The following is a 17,001-nucleotide window of genomic DNA, read 5'->3' as shown; positions in this document are numbered from 1 at the left end:
GGATTTAGTGGTTGCAATTTAATATCGATATCTATTCTTCCTTAATTTATTGCTCTGTGCGGAAATAGAAACACACAGCACAGTGATTCCCCACGCATTTCAGTGTTATTGCAGGTTGCATTTTCAAATTTGAATGATGTTCCCTTAACATTTTTTTTTTTTGGCTGTGAACCACACTATGCTGAAGGGAGAGTTGGGTTTCAAACCTGGGGATGTTTGAGCATGATGTCATAACAGTTATGTATATCGGCCGAATGCAGTGCAGCTCTCACCGCCTTCTGCTTCTTTTGTTGTTTTTAATTTGTTAGTGGGTTGTGTTTTTGTGTGCCTGGTGTTACCCACATGGTAAACATCTCAACATGTGAACCATAAAAACAGGTACTCCTTACTGTTCCACTTGACAGCATTTCTTGTCTAGGGTGAGATCAGTTTAGCCCTCATGAGCAGGTTTTGCGTAGTCTGTATACACTCTCTCTTCCTTTAATTTATGGATAGTATTTTCATGTCATATCGCTAGCTGTGGTACCTGCCATTGACTGGTTCAGTTTCTGTTTTGTTACAAAGTATTCTGATGCACTCAACTCTTTATATATATGTGTATATATCGCTATGAAAATAACTTATACTAACAGTATCATCACCTTATAGTGGTTGGAAATAATAAAATATAAGGTTTAAAAAAATTTATATAAAATTTAAACAAAATAATAATGATTACTGTTTATTTATATCACTAATGCGGCTCGTTTTTCAGTGTGTTATATCTTTAAATAAATTCAAATAGCTGTTCCATAAGTAACTGTGCTTTTATGGCATAAAAAATGTTTCTTTTAATGTGCTTCCTCATTTCCAAAATGCATTAAAATCGGTTAAATAGTAAAGAAGAGATCAAGTAATTAACCTCCAGACATTTAAACTTTCACATGTATGTATTCGTAGAGAAATATGTATTAATGTAGCATATGGGCTCTCTTTCAAATTGTTTCAAAATAGATTAGGGTGTAAAGAAGTGACTGATTAACAAACATTCAAAGACACAAACACACAAATATCCAAACACACAAATATCCAAACACACAAACTTTCACCAATTATAAATTAGTATAACTTATTTTAAATCAAACATGATATTTTTAAAGTAATAAATATGTGCTTATTCCAAACTAATTCAGAGCGATCTTCATAAATGAGGGTTCAAGTAAGGCACACTAACAATGTAGCATTATTTTTAAGTATTTTGGATTGTTTCGAATAAAATAGTCTCTGTGACTTTTCGCTAGTCAATAACTGGACATCTTTAGGTGGTTGACTATACTGATAGCCACTGACGTGTGCTCGGTAATGTACGTCATGGTGTCTGTTGCTGGCTGTGATAGTGGGTGTGCTTGTGTCGCATGCCTCTCTGCTCGCAGCACAGCCGGCTTGGGGTAGGTCGGTCACATGCACATTATAGCACACACTGTAGCTAATCATGATAAATTAACTCAACAGCAGTAGTGAAGTTTTTAATACCGAACTCGTGAAATTATTAAGTAAAGAAAATAATTTGTTTGGCCCTACCCTGCATTGCCTAGAAAATTTACAAGCAACGAATAACACTACTGCACTTATTTGTGGTTATTTTATCTTCACTAAAGTCTGCAAGCTTCATGATATTTCAAACACAGTTTCCAGGTCAGGCTCTGTCCCAGGAAAACTTTCAAGAAAGCTAAAAATTTTCCTTTTAACACTGATAAATATCTTAAAACGTACTAAACAGAAGTTTCAGAATGATGTGCTGGGCACCGCTGTAGAGCTTCAAGCTGTAGCGCTATAGAATCACGCATGGCTGAACGTGCTACTGTGGATGCATTGGTGTTGCTCTCTGCTGTAAAAGGGCAGAATGCATCCACATAAGCAGGTGCTTGTTCTTGACTTATGATTTATTTTTAAGTTTGTACTGTAGCTATGATGCTGTGTTCTATAGCACAACTGAGCCTGCTTCTTCATGCCGCTTTACTTTTCGATATAAAATAAATAAGGGTGTTAGATTTGTTTATAAAAATATAATTCCAAATATGCATGTATTAAAGGCTATTTAAAGTATTATTAATAATCCAGAATGTCAGGGAACGATACAAAACTTCATGCCATTATACACATACATCTTAATAAATAAACCAAATAATCACAAGTTCGTTTACTGTTGCTCTGTAATGTACTATATAAGATCTTCAGGTCGTGCTCGTAACAGAGAGACTGAGTGGGACGGAATTGAGAGGGATCAGGTCTCGAGGTTTGTGCACTCGGCAGTCACACAAAGATCTCGCGAGGATACTGCTGTATGTTACTTAAGGCATTTAAAAAAAGGTTGCTTGGGTTAGTAACTACATACACCATAAATACAATTTATTAGTTGCACAATTTAAAATCTCCCCTCTTTTGTTATTGTTTTCTCAGAGTACAAATATTTTTTTTCCTTTTGAATATAAGGCTGTTACTATGAGTAAATACAGAATTATATATTAACATGTTTAGGCATATACACAATAAATTTGTGAATTAAAAATTCGAAAACACCAAAAAAATTAGCATTGCAAACTAAATATACCAATGAATATTTTTTTTTACTAAATACTAATCACAAAGGATTGTCTTCCAACTTGATTTTACACTCTTATTACATCTTGAATTAATTTAAAAAATATATATTTTTTTGTAGGCCAGAATTGTCATGATTCCCCTACTTGGTTCATACATGTAGTGAATGTATTCAAGTGGAAGAGACGAGCAGGTCCCTCCTGGTACTGCCATGACACCATGGAGCTCGCAGACGCAAGTTATTGAAGCACACGGTCGGAACAGCCCCAGCATTCGACCACACGGCACCCTCTAGCCACGCACATCATACTCCCCCCCCCCCCCCCCCCCCCCCCGGGACACGGGTCAATCTCCGCTCGGCCCTCCTTCAGCCCAGCGTGTCTATACCGCAACCCCAAGCCCAAACACTGTCTCGTACAGTCTGCACACTGGCACGGGCCATTCTTCTCCTGTGTTGCCAGTGTTCCCAAGGTCATGGTATACCATAGGCGTGCGCAGGGTAGGTGCCACAGGTGCCTTGGCACCACCATTAGGGTTAACGTTATTTTGTATTTTACAAGCAGAAATAATACACACTTACAAAAAACCGTATTATTTCCAAAAAAATATGTTTTCCAATCGTGTCGAGTTACAGATATGTGCTCATAACACTATCAGTACATCAATTATCAATCGAACCAACTATACACACGGAAACAAGCCAGGTGCAATTACTTGTGTTGTACACGCGGGCCGCTGCTGCGAAACTTCTGAAAAGTAAATACTTCTCCTAGTTCTCCTCGAATTACATAGAATGCGCGTTCGGTGTCCATTGTTCACTCTACTCGGCAGGCGCACGGAATAATAGCCGCCGTCCGCCAGGTAGCACTACTGTCTTTGAATATATATACTGTATAGAAGTCGCCAGCCCAGGTTAAAATTTCTAATACGGTTTTGAGGTAGTTGGTTAATTCACCGCCGCAATCGCCACCATCTCTAGAGGCATCGACTTGTGGTGGTCCCTAGCGGACAAGTGTCGAACTCTTCAAACACCCCTTCCCCCTCCAGTTGAACGACGTTGAGCTGCAGTGAATGATGGTTGAGGGGTGCGGGGAATGACAGCGGGCGACAGCGCTGCGCTCTAACGTGTAAATAACAACTAAGACGATACAGGGCGTTACGGCAGCGCACTGCAGCGGTGAAGTTTCCAAGCTGCTCATCATACGCTTCTGAAAAATGTAGAGTAAATCCTATCCACTCGCGACTTCTATACAGTATATATATTCAAAGCTACTGTGCAGTGTTTACTCTTAGTGTTTACTCATCAGTTTACTGTTCTAATGACTACACGAGTACAGCCTGTGTTTGTTACGTGGATCACTCATTAATTAATTATCATTTTATTTTCACTAGTTGACAGTTGTTATGGTTCGTTAATTGCTGTATGTATATATCTGTCTTTATAATGTATAAATGGGTGATTAAAATTAAAAAGCCTGATACCGAAAAGGATTACTCGATGACTTATATGCAGTCGCCGACAAAACATTTTTGTTGTATTCCAAAAGTTAAAACTTTTGCCCACTCTTATTTGTGTATTTTTATTATTTTAATATTTTACATATTTGAGGTATGTTACAAAAACTCCCTTGATTTGTTGATTTTAAAACTTAACATTTGAGAATGTTTTTTCTAGCATTTATTTCGCGTCTTCAGAAAACATGTAGCCTAAGTACGGTTTTTCAAAGCCACCAGCATGAATTCCGTGCAAACAATTTGTGCAATTTACTTAATGGCTCAACAAAGCTTAAAACTGTAAATAGTTTAATAGTTTTCCTGGCGATTATAATGTTCAAAGCCATAATTTGTCATAAAAAATGTTAAAATTTTTACATCTGTGTATTTAATGTTTTTGTTCGGAAACACCTTAAATAGCACCATTTTGCGCTTTCAAATCCAAATTTTTCCCCAGCTTTAGGCTCGGGTCCGTGAATGATACGGCTGTTGTGTAATCTGGCACCACCACTACTGAAGTCCTGCGCACGCCTATGTGGTATACTGACTGTACTTATTCCTAAACACGATACCCGACATGGCGATCAGACCAATTACGTCTATCCTAAAGAGTAATACTACTGTTCATGCGTGGCCAAAGTAGGCCTACTACAAGTTAAATAAAAATGAATTGCCTGTTTTGCCACTGACTGATACTTTTGTAACTCGTAAAGTCTAATTTCCGTACACTGCTGATTAATATCAAGCGCATGATTTCAAAATCAAAGAAATTATTTAAAAAAAAAAAAAAAATTCAGTCACTGCTTGATGTTGACACACTAAGCTCTACACTTATCTTATAGAGTTTTCCTTCCGTCAGCTGTTTGACGACCTCATTTTACCTGTGCCACGCATTAGAACCACTCTATCGGGAGTTGTGCATCCTCTCGTATCCCCCAGTCGCGCTGCTGTCAGAAACTGTGACGACCAGCGACCGCAGTTCGAGCGTGTCGACAGTACAGAACTCGCCTGCCGGCCATCTTGCTCACAAGAGTATACCACGTCACACGACCGCGGCCCAGCTCGCTACCCGTGACGGGCGGGAGTTGCCTGTCCCTCACACGGCTGCCACCTTACCGCCACCAGCGCGGCACGACCTACACTAGGCGCAGTGTGGCCAACCTGAAACTATAAACATGCACAAAAACCATAAAAAAAATGCACAACAAGGAACAGAGGGAGAGCACTTAATAAAAAACGACTTTATTATAAGATCATTTGGTCATAGCAATTTAACAGTAACTTAAAAAATAAATATTCCTAGGCTAAGTTACCAATGTGATGACATGGTCGGAACTAATTTTTGAGTACACTGGAGAACTATTAGAAGGAAAACAAACACTAAATACATTTTTTTAATCTGTTAGTTTTAATGTATTACTTGGCTTTCGGTTGCGTTTGACGTGTCGATGATGCGGGGTAATGCCGCCGTTTCGGGAGCCGCTACAGTAGCCATCTTCAGGGCAGCCCTGACTGCTGTTACTCTGCTGTTCTTCCAGGCATGCCGAATCGAGCAGCCCTGCGTACAGCATCACCGTTATTTCACTGTAATTGAGTCTGAAAGCCAGTAAGGCATCACGGCGCAAAGAGAGTCTACCGGACTAGTAGGGATGTATGTGGGTCAGTGAGGCGGGATGATAAGTGCGACGCTCGCTGGTGCTTCTAGCGCGGTATCGCCTCTAAGCGCAATACTCAACTGGCAATCTTCTCGTCGTCCATTGTAAATATTGTAACTTGAGCGATGACCGTAACATTATATGGCGGAGAAATGAAGCTAAAGGTGTAATGCAAGTCCCTTAAGTGCTTTCAAGAATCTGTATCCGTTGTTTTACGCCTGTAAGTTAATGTGAAAACACGCCTTTTAACCATTTTAACTTTTATAAATATGCAGTATAAAAACTTAATAAGAAATTAAAAGTACTTTTCAGCCTTCAGATAATTCTTGAATGCATTTTATAAATAGACATCTCTCGGACATCTTGAGTAGTTTTCATATCGCATTGTTTTTCCTGAAGTACCGTACGTGTGCCCAGGCAAGACGGCGCCCTTAAGACAAGTTTCATGAGTTTTAGCACAAATGTTCAGATTCGCACGAACACATCTTCTCGGCAACTTGTGTCTAGCAGAGTTTTTGACCTCGCAATGCCTTTGTTCCAACAGTAGAGTCGTGCGCACTGTGTGCTAGGCGAGAGTTCCGTAGCTCCAGTGTAAGCGCCACGCCACGCTATGCTTCCTGCAGACTTAGTGCCTCGTCCTCACGCGTTGTCCGGAGTGTTGCGAGGAGTGCATGGATCCTCGCGAGGACTGCATGGAGTAGCGCAGCTGGTAGCGCCTGATCCCCCCCGCCCCGCCAGCCACCACGGGCTCCTACAGGTGAGTGGCGCACCGTGTTTGCAGCCTCGCCGGGACTGCAGCGAGCAGCTGTCGGTGGGCGTGGGCCCAAGCTGCCCCTCTCCTACTTCCCCTACTTCCCCTACTTCCCGGGCCGGCTTAGAACACGCGACGTTATCTGTGGGTGGGCCAATAACTACTAGGAAAAAACTCGGACCAGAGGTTCAAATCCAGTACATTGTTAATTTTACTACTTGATGACTAATTGTTTTGTAACAGAGAGTTAAATTGTGCGAGAAACACTTAGCCCTATTTTATAATTTAAAAAAAAGGGGGTTGTCATGTAAAACTTCGTGAGAGTGTTGTACGGGCTCCTTCTAGCCAGACCATCATCTTGTGACACTTGGGCCCATCGCTCCTCGCTACAGACCGAGGATACAAGGTAAGTCTTTGGATATAATAACATTTATTAACATGACTGGTTGGCGCTAAGTGCTCTAACAATGATTTTATTTGAATAACAAGTGGGAGATTCATTATGTGACTTTTCTCAGTGTTGATTTCTGTGCGCTGATTTTCTCGTAAATGCATCGGAGTTGTTTGTTTTTGCCATGTTCAGTCAGTAACTAATGTGTTGGTTGGGTTTAAAATTGATAAATAACCTGAGTAATCTAATCTACACGCGGGCCAGTCAACCATGAAAGGGTAGACGCCAGCAATGGCGAAGCTGCGTAGGAATATAGTCACAACATAAAATAATTCGGAATGAACAGACTATGTAGAGGAGAATACTATTCATTCATTGGGAGACAGTGATGTGTGGGAGTCTTAAGGTGGGTCAGGGGAGTATGCTGCTACCAATGAGAGGGGCTGGAATATCAGATGAATTTCAACTTATAAGCTGTACTGGCCACTTTCTCACAGAATCCTCTGGGAGTTTTTATTAATGACCGTCATCAGATATGCAATGTGGTACAACTCTCTCTGGTGTATGCATGCAAAAGGGAGGAGGAGTACTGACACAATTGGTAATTATCCAAGTGCTAGAACTAAGGCATACATATAACTTGAATGCAGAATCTATCGACGTGTTTGCAACCTTCTCGAATCCTTAGATATGCTATGTAGCTGTGGTGCTGGTGCGAGTCTTCGAGTCACAGAGCAAGACGGTGTCTGCTGGCATGGTGGAGGTGTCGACAGGTTAGATGTGGAGTGTTTGTAGGAGTCAGTGGAGTGGCGCTGTGGAGTGTCTGCGACTCCTTGGGCGTGGTCGTGGGGACCAGAGGCACGCGTGGCGGCTGTCGGGATCGTGAGGCCGGCAAGTGCTGGGCCTGACTGCGTGCCCGCGTGCCCACGTGCCCACGTGCCACGTGTCGGCCAGGCACTGGGAACAGCGGCGAATGTTCCGCCTCTACTCGCGAGCAGGAGGCAGTTTGAAAAGGCGAAACCTGGAATGATGGTATCAGCGAGTCATTTGGCTAATGTTTTGATTGGTTTCACCGAGTGTTGTTTTAGATTTCCACAGAACTTACTTTACAATCAGTGCAAGAATATGTTTGGAAACAAACTCAAAACGCCAAGTTTCAAGTTAGTATTGCGTGGACGAAAAGTTAATATAGAAGACATTACAATTTAACGTCATGCTGTGCCTACATCAGTGTTTTCTTAGTTTTTTATGTGCTGTTTCAGCACCGTCCATTTTGCTATTCTTATATGTTGAATTAGTTTCAAAAATGCGGCTAGATGAAGAGAAGCACAGTCAGCTAAGGTTGACTGTCGCTGGACAGCCATGACGCGGAATGTAAGACATGTAGTAGTTGGGTCGCGTTAACGGACACTGCACGGACACTGAACGGACACTGCACACGGACAGCCCGTGTTGCCGCCGACCCGCGAGTTAAAAATAAGCTCTCCCCTCCCCCGCCACAAGATCAGCCACGGCGGCTGACGGACTTGAAGGCGAGGCTGTGGTGTCCGGAGAAGATCCCTGTGCGCCGCGCGATGTAACACCGTCCGTAAAACGTCCAACCAAAATTACATAAATATGCAGTGCACGGAAGTTGCGGGGCATGAATGTAGTGGGTTGCAGGGAATGCCAAACAAACAATATTTGTTAATGAACTTATGTCCGGAAAGGAAACCCTAAATAGGTACAGCTGCGAGCAGCAGCGCGCTTCCTTGTCGTGACTTCCGCTGACGACCACCCGCCTTCCGCCAACACCCGTCTGCTTGTCGTGGCCTCCTGGCGTTGCTGGCTGTGGGCGGGGCGACCACTGTTGCCTGCTGGGAAACAGCATTATTCCTTTCTGCTGTACCCACGAGCCGAATCTTCCAAAATGGCGGACTGGATCTGTGCGTGTGTTCGCGTTTGTGGACATCGGGTTACGTAACAAAAATACTGGTTTGACAAATGAGACTTTGTCACAATTGGAACTATCCTGGAATATGTTTTAAAAACTTAAATAATTTTAAAATTAAATAATCACACCTTTAAGAAATTCGTGATTAAAGTAGTTTTATTACATTCATGAAGTAACATCGTAATGATTTAGGTTAGGGGAGAGCGGAGTAGTGTTCACTTAAGGCAAAATTGTTATTTTTTTTCTGGACTCAAACCGAAATCATCTCATTTTGTCAAATACTTAATTCCCTACAAGTTTTGGTTTAATAGTTGGCCTCATCTGATTCCTGGTTGTGGAGTGGTGGTGCTCGCCCAAAATTTTGGCGGCCGTTGTTACTGGACTCCAACCAGCAACCCCCAAGTGTCGTGTTGATTTTCTTTGGACTTGTATCATTGGCATGGTGAGGGTACCAGTAATCACTCGCGAGAGGAGGACTCCAACCCATGACCTATGGGCGAGCCTCTCAACATTGGATACTCCCGCCATTCAACTTGTCTCCCTATGTCAACAGTCATGCCAACCAGCGCTGTCTCCCCCTCCTGTGTGGTGGCATCGGGCCGGTCCTGGCTGACTTCTTACAGGGTCTTTCTTTGATGTGCGTTTCCTGGTGACTTCTCATGGACTGAGCATCTGTTTGCGTGCTTGGTGGCCTTACATATTTCAGGTACCAATGGTGGTGAAGACTGAACCTTCAAATACAGCCCAGGAAACTATTCCAATCGCTGATCCTGGGTCCATTTTCACTGTATCACACGAGCTCACAGGATGTTTCGCCAACCTACAGTATGGTAACTCGTTTGTGACGTGGGCGGAGACATAACTGGCATATGCACCATTACAAAGTAATGAAATAATTGCTTTTACCTATGTTGATGACCAAATTTTTATCAACTTGTCAGAAAGTAAACAGAGCCCAACTAGATAGCACACTTCTGAATGCTGTGTTAGGCTGACCAAGAGAAAAGGATATGCTCTAACTGTTCTGTCAGTGTCTCATTACATACACCATTCTCCATCACTCTCGTTCCTATTGCTCGGAGCATGACCAACGGTGGGTATTTGGTACTTGATTAGTGAGGATGCAAAACTTAACATGGCATTTTATTTCGTTATAAAATTGTCAGGTGACTCCACACCTCTTTGCAGTTCAATGTTAGGCCAACACTTAACCCTACAATTAAAAAACAGCAGTTTGAATAGAGTTGGTGTTCATCAGCAGCAGGTTCAACCCTCTCTCTACCCAGGAACAATGTCGCTCGACCTATGGGGACAGTGCACAGGGGCAGGAGTGTGTTGGCAGCACCGTCTGTTGCCGTTGTGCAGGCTAGGACTCGATGGGTGGCATGAGGCTAGACCAATGGGGACAGTGCACAGGAGCAGGAGTGTGTTGGCAGCACCGTATGTTGTCGTTGTGCAGGCTAGGACTCGATGGGCGGCGTGAGGCTATACCAATGGGGACAGTGCACAGGGGCAGGTTTGTGTTGGCAGTGCTGTATGTTGTCGTTGTGCAGGCTAGGACTCGATGGGCGGCGTGAGGCTATACCAATGGGGACAGTGCACGGGGGCAGGAGTGTGTTGGCAGCGCCGTCTGTTGCCGTTGTGCAGGCTAGGACTCGATGGGCGGTGTGAGGTTCGACCAATGGGGACAGTGCACAGGGGCAGGAGTGTGTTGGCAGCGCCATATGTTGCCGTTGTGCAGGTGAGGACTCGGACTCGATGGGCGGCGTGAGGCTCGGCAAGGCCACGCTGGCGACGCCGCCGGCCAAGGAGAAGCGGAAGCCGTTCTTCAAAAAGCAGGAGGCGATGGCGCCCTATGACGTGGTGCCGTCCATGCGGCCAGTGGTGCTAGTGGGTCCCTCGCTCAAGGGCTACGAGGTCACCGACATGATGCAGAAGGCGCTCTTCGACTTCCTCAAACACCGCTTCGAGGGAAAGTGAGTGTCTTTTTCAACACCAATTTATTCTTATGGCTATGATAATACATTTCCAGGTAATGTAACTTTTTAAAAATGCTTTACCAAAATATTTTCAAGTATCTGAACTTATAGTGTATCCATTTGAGATTTGTAGTTGTTCCCACAAGTTTAAGACAAAATACTGGACATAAGAATCTGAATGATTTATAGTAAAATAATTTTTAATATTTTATTATTATTTCGATTTAACTATAGGATATTATTCTACTATTTCAGAAAGTCCTTGTTCGATGCCATAATCTTGCAGTTAGGTAGTCTAGTCGGTACTATCAAATGGACTTTTTTCCTCCATTATACTGCCATTTACTTTCGTTACTTTCATTTTTAGTTTGTTCCACCAGCATCACAACTCAACCATGCTGCGTAGAATAAGCTTTAATGAACCTTGATTTGTGCGAGGCATCATAATGATTTATTGTAAAACAACGAAGTCACTAAATGTGTATTGGTTAAATCAGTTACCTCATGCCAATGCAAAATGGGCTTGTATACCCAATTATTAGGACTTTTAATATTTTGCAAATGGTAGGAACATTGATACAGCCTGAGGCATTTCCCTCTCAGCTTTTACTTCATCCTACCCTGTCCAGTTCAGTGGCATGTCAGTAGTGACACATTTAACAGGGTACGCAACTAATGAAATCTATCACCAGAATCTTGTATCATTCCTCTTAATCCTACATCAAAGAATAAACAACACAATTATTGCAGTATTTATTTTGTATTTATGTATTTTGTATTTATGTATTTGTATGTCTATGTATTTTGCTAAGGTTTGAAACTTACACTGAGCACATTATTCATGTTGTACCGTGTGGCCACGAATGTTAGTAATATGTGACAGACGTGCCTGGGCGATCGGGGACTAGCTAGAAGTCGTACATATGTCCCTCTTAGTTGTGGTGCAAGTAGAGCTGATGATGGCCCATCTGTGCAGGATCATCATCACACGGGTCATGGCTGACATATCGCTGGCGAAGCGGTCGCTGCTGAACAACCCATCGAAGCGCGCCATCATGGAGCGGTCCAACTCGCGCTCCACGTGCCTGGCCGAGGTGCAGATGGAGATAGAGCGCATCTTCGAGCTGGCGAGGACACTGCAGCTGGTGGTGCTCGACTGCGACACCATCAACCACCCATCGCAGCTTGCCAAGACCTCGCTCGCGCCCACCATCGTCTATCTCAAGATCTCCTCCCCCAAGGTGCGTTCCTCCCCCGCGAGCCAGTTATCTAGTGTTGCCATGGGTGTTGAAGCATCTGACCAAGTCATGCGGCAAGTCACAAGTGCGCCACCTCAAAATGCATAGATCGTGTTGTGTTTTCAAAGGTGCTAATCAAGGCATTCAGAAGGTGCAGACGTACTACCTCGACATCCAGAGATCGTGTTGTGTTTTTAAAGGTGCTGATGAAGGCCTGCAGAAAGTCGCAGGCGCGCCACCTCAACGTGCAGATGTCGTGTCGTGTGCTGCAGGTGCTGCAGCGTCTGATCAAGTCGCGCGGCAAGTCGCGCGGCAATGCGCAGGCGCGCCACGTCAACGTGCAGATGTCGTGTCGTGTGCTGCAGGTGCTGCAGCGTCTGATCAAGTCGCGCGGCAAGTTGCAGGCGCGCCACCTCAACGTGCAGATGTCGTGTCGTGTGCTGCAGGTGCTGCAGCGTCTGATCAAGTCGCGCGGCAAGTCGCAGGCGCGCCACCTCAACGTGCAGATGTCGTGTCGTGTGCTGCAGGTGCTGCAGCGTCTGATCAAGTCGCGCGGAAAGTCGCAGGCACGCCACCTCAGCGTGCAGATGTCGTGTCGTGTGCTGCAGGTGCTGCAGCGTCTGATCAAGTCGCGCGGCAAGTCGCAGGCGCGCCACCTCAACGTGCAGATGGTGGCGGCGGAGAAGTTGGCGCAGTGTCCCCCGGAGATGTTCGACGTGATCCTGGACGAGAACCAGCTGGAGGACGCGTGCGAGCACATAGCTGAGTACCTGGAGGCGTACTGGCGAGCCACTCACCCCCCTGCGATGCCATCGAGCGCGGTGCCCCAGTTGGTACCGCGACCTCTGCCGCCCCAGCAGGTGTCACCCCAGGCTTCGCCATCGGGCGAGATGTCGGGCCACGCTGCCAACTCCACTCCGCCAGGTCAGCTTCTATTGTTACTTGCCCATGATGTGTGCCCCAGGGCTCTGCACCTTCACACGCTAGGGGCTGAAGCTTGACTGTTGTTGCCAAACATTTCACAGTTAAATTTTGGAAAATATAAAATTATTTTTGTAATATACTATGCTGAACAGTAATATGTATTTATGTTAGTATTTTTAATGACTAAATACCCGGTAAAATACGTTTCATTTCTCAACAATAAAAGTTGTTCTATTTTTTTTTTAATTTCTGATAAATTTACTTGTCTGTAAACAATACTGTCCTCTCTCTTTTATATCTCATGTATGCATAACTATATTAATATTTTTTCTAAATAAATGCTGAAAATTAGGTACTATTTAAGACTGTCTTTGTGTCCTGGCAATCGTATAGAATTGACATTGGAGAAGTTTACACTGCAATGTGTGTGAGCAATTATTGTATAGGTTACTTACGGTCCATAGGATTATAAATTAATGGTCCCGGTAGCCAGTTCATGTTGATGGGAGGACTGTGTGTGAACTCGCTGTAGAATATAACACTTGAGGTCGAGGCCACTCTGGCAGGGCACTGCGGGCCATCAAATATCTTAAACCACATTTAAGCGGTAATATGATCGACAGAGGGGACCGACCCTGCATATATTCAAACATGACTGAAAAATTCACCATCACAAATCTTAACCTGTGTCATGAACTTGTCTGGTGGCAGAATACCAGAAAACAACACTAGATACTATTTTGTTATGATATTATTTTATTTTTCTATTGCCTTTACATTCTTTCTAATCATTTATAAAAATAAGAAATTATACATATGAAAATTGTGTAACATTTAAATCAGAACAAAGATAATCAAAATAATATTTTGACAAATAAGACTACATATATATATATATTTTTTGCTAGCTACCAAAAGGAAACAATTATGGATAGAGTTAAGTATTTTAGTTATTACCAAGATGCTTGCAATGGTAAAAAAAAACTAGGGGATGCAAATTTTTTAAGTGCACAGTTGCACTAACAATCTCGTGATGCACTAAACTCACAAAGGGGAAAACAGTCCCAACAAACTTAAAATGTACTAAAACTATGTTACTGTTAAAGCTATGGTATTGTTCATAGCGTTCATAAGACGGTTCACTTGATACCGAGCTAGTAAACAAGCACATTCTTCATTCAACCAGTTACCAACCAGGCCCAGTTGCAGTTGCCTGCTCGCTGGGCTAGAAGCGTGGCCGCCCCCAGCACTACCTGAATGGATAGGTTGGGAGGCAGGTACTCGCTGTTCAGATGGAGTGACTGGCGGGCAGAGGGATGGCACTCCCGTGCTGAAGTATCTTCGCAGTTTCCAGCAGTGCTTCCTCTCCATTGTTGTCGGTCTGTACTCTTTTGGACTCCTCTGAAGAACTGGACGGGTATTTGTACTCGCCCAGGCTGATAATGTCACTTGTTTGTCTCATTTGGTTGCTAACCATTGCTTGGGGGAGACTTAAACTGGGTATTTCACTTACAATAGACGAGCCTTTCGAAGCTTCACTTAATATTTCCATCTGAACTACTCTGGGAGGAGCATACAAAATAAGAATATGCCCCATTACTCCCTTACCATATAGGCAGTGGGCCAAGGCGGCATACCATCTCCCACTCACTAAGGGACTAAGCTAGTGCAGAATCTCCAGTTTTCCACAGGCAGGTGTGTTACCGGACATACACCGTCTGGCCTGGGTCAAGCAGAGGAAGGCTGTGAGTTGTCTCAGGTGTGGATGCTGAGAGATATCACTCCAGCTGCCCCTGTTCTGACTTACTGATGATGTATCTGTGGTTATCTGGCTCCATGTCGCCTTGTTCTGCTCGTCCACAAGCTAAACTCTGGAGTAACTCTGGTGGGTAGTACCCAGTGGTTTCCATCAAAGGTAATTTAACAGCTTGGGTAGGTGCGTATCCCACTTAGTGTGGTCAGTAGGTATCCACCTGCAAAGCTGCAATTTTACTTCTTGATTCATGCACTCTGTTGGGTTAGTGCATGGATGGTACACAGGAGTGTTGTGTGACCCGCCAGCTCTGGAACGCTGCACACCACCTTCAAACTGCATGTCATTGTGTGTGAGGAGAATTTTGGAATATCCATAACTATGACTACGGCACTAGGACCTTCGTGAATGGGGAGTACAGGCCTTTTAATGCAACATCAAAACCCAAGAATTCTATCTGTGACATTGGGGGCATGTTTACTGGTAAATACTTTTATGTAATTAAAAATAAATAAATCCATACATTTATAACAGCATGTTGTCCCTCGTTTCCTGATCCAACAGGAATGGGATATATCAATACCATTTTATGTTCGTATTAAAATTTAAGGACTGCTGAAAAATTCGAGGAATAAATGTCTCTAATCTTTACCTATTGGGAAAGTTTAAAATATTTTAAAACTGTAAGTGAACCAGATGCCATGTGAACTAACAACTAACCAGACTAACCGTGCCCTTTGCCTGTTTCTCTCCTCAGGGCTGCATCACGACGGATATGGCTACTCGCATGACTCCAGAGGTAAATGAAACTGTAGTTTACGCAATATCTTTCTGATACGAATGCCCTGTATTAGTATTTTCATACTATTTGTAAAGAAGGGCATTTCCTGTGTGTTCCCTGTGTGTAGGTGAATATTACAGTTCGTTCTCGCATTGTTCGCATCTTGGTATTTCCCATATAATTCCATAAACGTGTGTTGGCCAGGATCACGTGTTTATCGCTCATGACACAAGTGTGACAAGTCTTTCCGGCTTCATCATTTCACTGTGCCCTTTATTTCAGCTTGTGTTTGAGTTTTCCGGCAGCAGTTAAGGCTAATGCCTTCTCTTATTTTTTTTGTGTTTACTGAATTATTGTCGTAATGCTTGATAGTAGTTCACAACAGCACGTTGTCCCGGTATACAGTTGGTGGCTCATCGAAGGTAATTGTTAATATTTTTTCCTCAATAAGTTAGCATTCTTGTCTTATCCCAGGGGCTTTGAGATGGGTAAGGAACTAGGGGATCCCAAAATGTAAATACACTCATGTGTGAGACTCAAATGCAAGACCCTGGTGCTTCTAGTAAGTCTGCTGATCACTACAACAGCGAGTAAGAGTACACTTGAATTTCGGTATCATGGTCAGTTTATAATATTATGTTAATCTTTCTCATCCGTGACTAACTTGGACATGTTACTTTGTCAGTATTGTGAGAAACAAAAATTTCTTAGTTTTACGATGGAAATGACATTGCTCTTTAGTGCTGGTAGGTGACGGTTATAGCACTACGTCTGCCAGCATCTTGGTGATGGTAGCTCAGGCTGAATCACTACTAACTCGACTAGCGTCCGAGAGAGTCGCGAGACACTCTGTGCTCGGGCTCGGAGCTGAGCGGGAGACTCTCATGTGACTGAACAGCAACCGCAGGTCCGCGCGGCGTGGAGGTGCCTTCTCTTTCCACGCACAGAATGTAATTTCTAACTTTTATATTTTTCATTAATAGAATTATTCATGGTACTTTGAACAATGAAGTAATAATACTTGTGAACCTATTGATATTTGTGAAATTTTTATTACGTATGAAATATGGACAGAAGTTACAAGGAATTTATTTACCTATATTTTGCTTGGAAAACTCAATTATGCCATGTTAACCTAAGTCCACTAACATAGGTACTCTTATTTTATCCAGAGCTGTAGAATTTATAATCTGCTTCTTTTTCTCATCTTTATCATTCACATCCGGAAAAATCACCTTCATACATTTTCCATGGTTCAAAAATTATTTCTAACCAAAATAAGGTTGAATTTTTAACAGTGAGAGAATTTTATGAAATTTTGTTCAGTACCTAACATGTATGAATCTTTTCTATATTGCTAATTTTTCTTATTTGCATGCTATTTTCTTTAAGCTTACTCTATTATTTATTTGTCTTTTAATCTTTTCTTCATTATGTTTTGTTTAATCTTTACTTGATTTTCTTCTTTTCTTTTGTTGCAACTTTTGTGTTGAACCTCGGCTCTCGCGACTCAAAACAAAAC

The 17,001-nt window shown here is 43.1% G+C and overlaps 1 protein-coding gene across 26 annotated transcripts in view; it reads left to right on the top strand.

The window, feature by feature from the left end:
* LOC134542275 (voltage-dependent L-type calcium channel subunit beta-2) overlaps nucleotides 1–17,001 on the top strand; it is a 271,740-nt gene that overhangs the window by 248,086 nt on the left and 6,653 nt on the right. For 16 of the 26 annotated variants that reach the window (XR_010076772.1, XR_010076770.1, XR_010076768.1 and 13 more), the window contains 4 exons: nucleotides 10,546–10,780; nucleotides 11,760–12,024; nucleotides 12,630–12,945; nucleotides 15,456–15,497. Coding sequence is in view for 20 of the 26 variants with exons in the window: in XM_063386396.1 (XP_063242466.1) it covers nucleotides 10,546–10,780; nucleotides 11,760–12,024; nucleotides 12,630–12,945; nucleotides 15,456–15,497 (858 nt within the window). In the remaining 6 variants the exon portion in view is untranslated. Of the gene's footprint in view, nucleotides 1–10,545; nucleotides 10,781–11,759; nucleotides 12,025–12,629; nucleotides 12,946–15,455; nucleotides 15,498–16,229; nucleotides 16,755–17,001 lie in introns of those variants that run through there. The other 10 variants (XR_010076769.1, XM_063386409.1, XM_063386404.1 and 7 more) reach the window with 2 other exon arrangements.

This window comes from Bacillus rossius (genome assembly GCF_032445375.1).
Source record: "Bacillus rossius redtenbacheri isolate Brsri chromosome 4 unlocalized genomic scaffold, Brsri_v3 Brsri_v3_scf4_2, whole genome shotgun sequence".
Taxonomy (NCBI): Eukaryota; Metazoa; Arthropoda; class Insecta; order Phasmatodea; family Bacillidae; genus Bacillus; species Bacillus rossius.
Note: the sequence above shows the minus strand (reverse complement) of the source record. Positions and strands in the feature narration are given on the sequence as shown.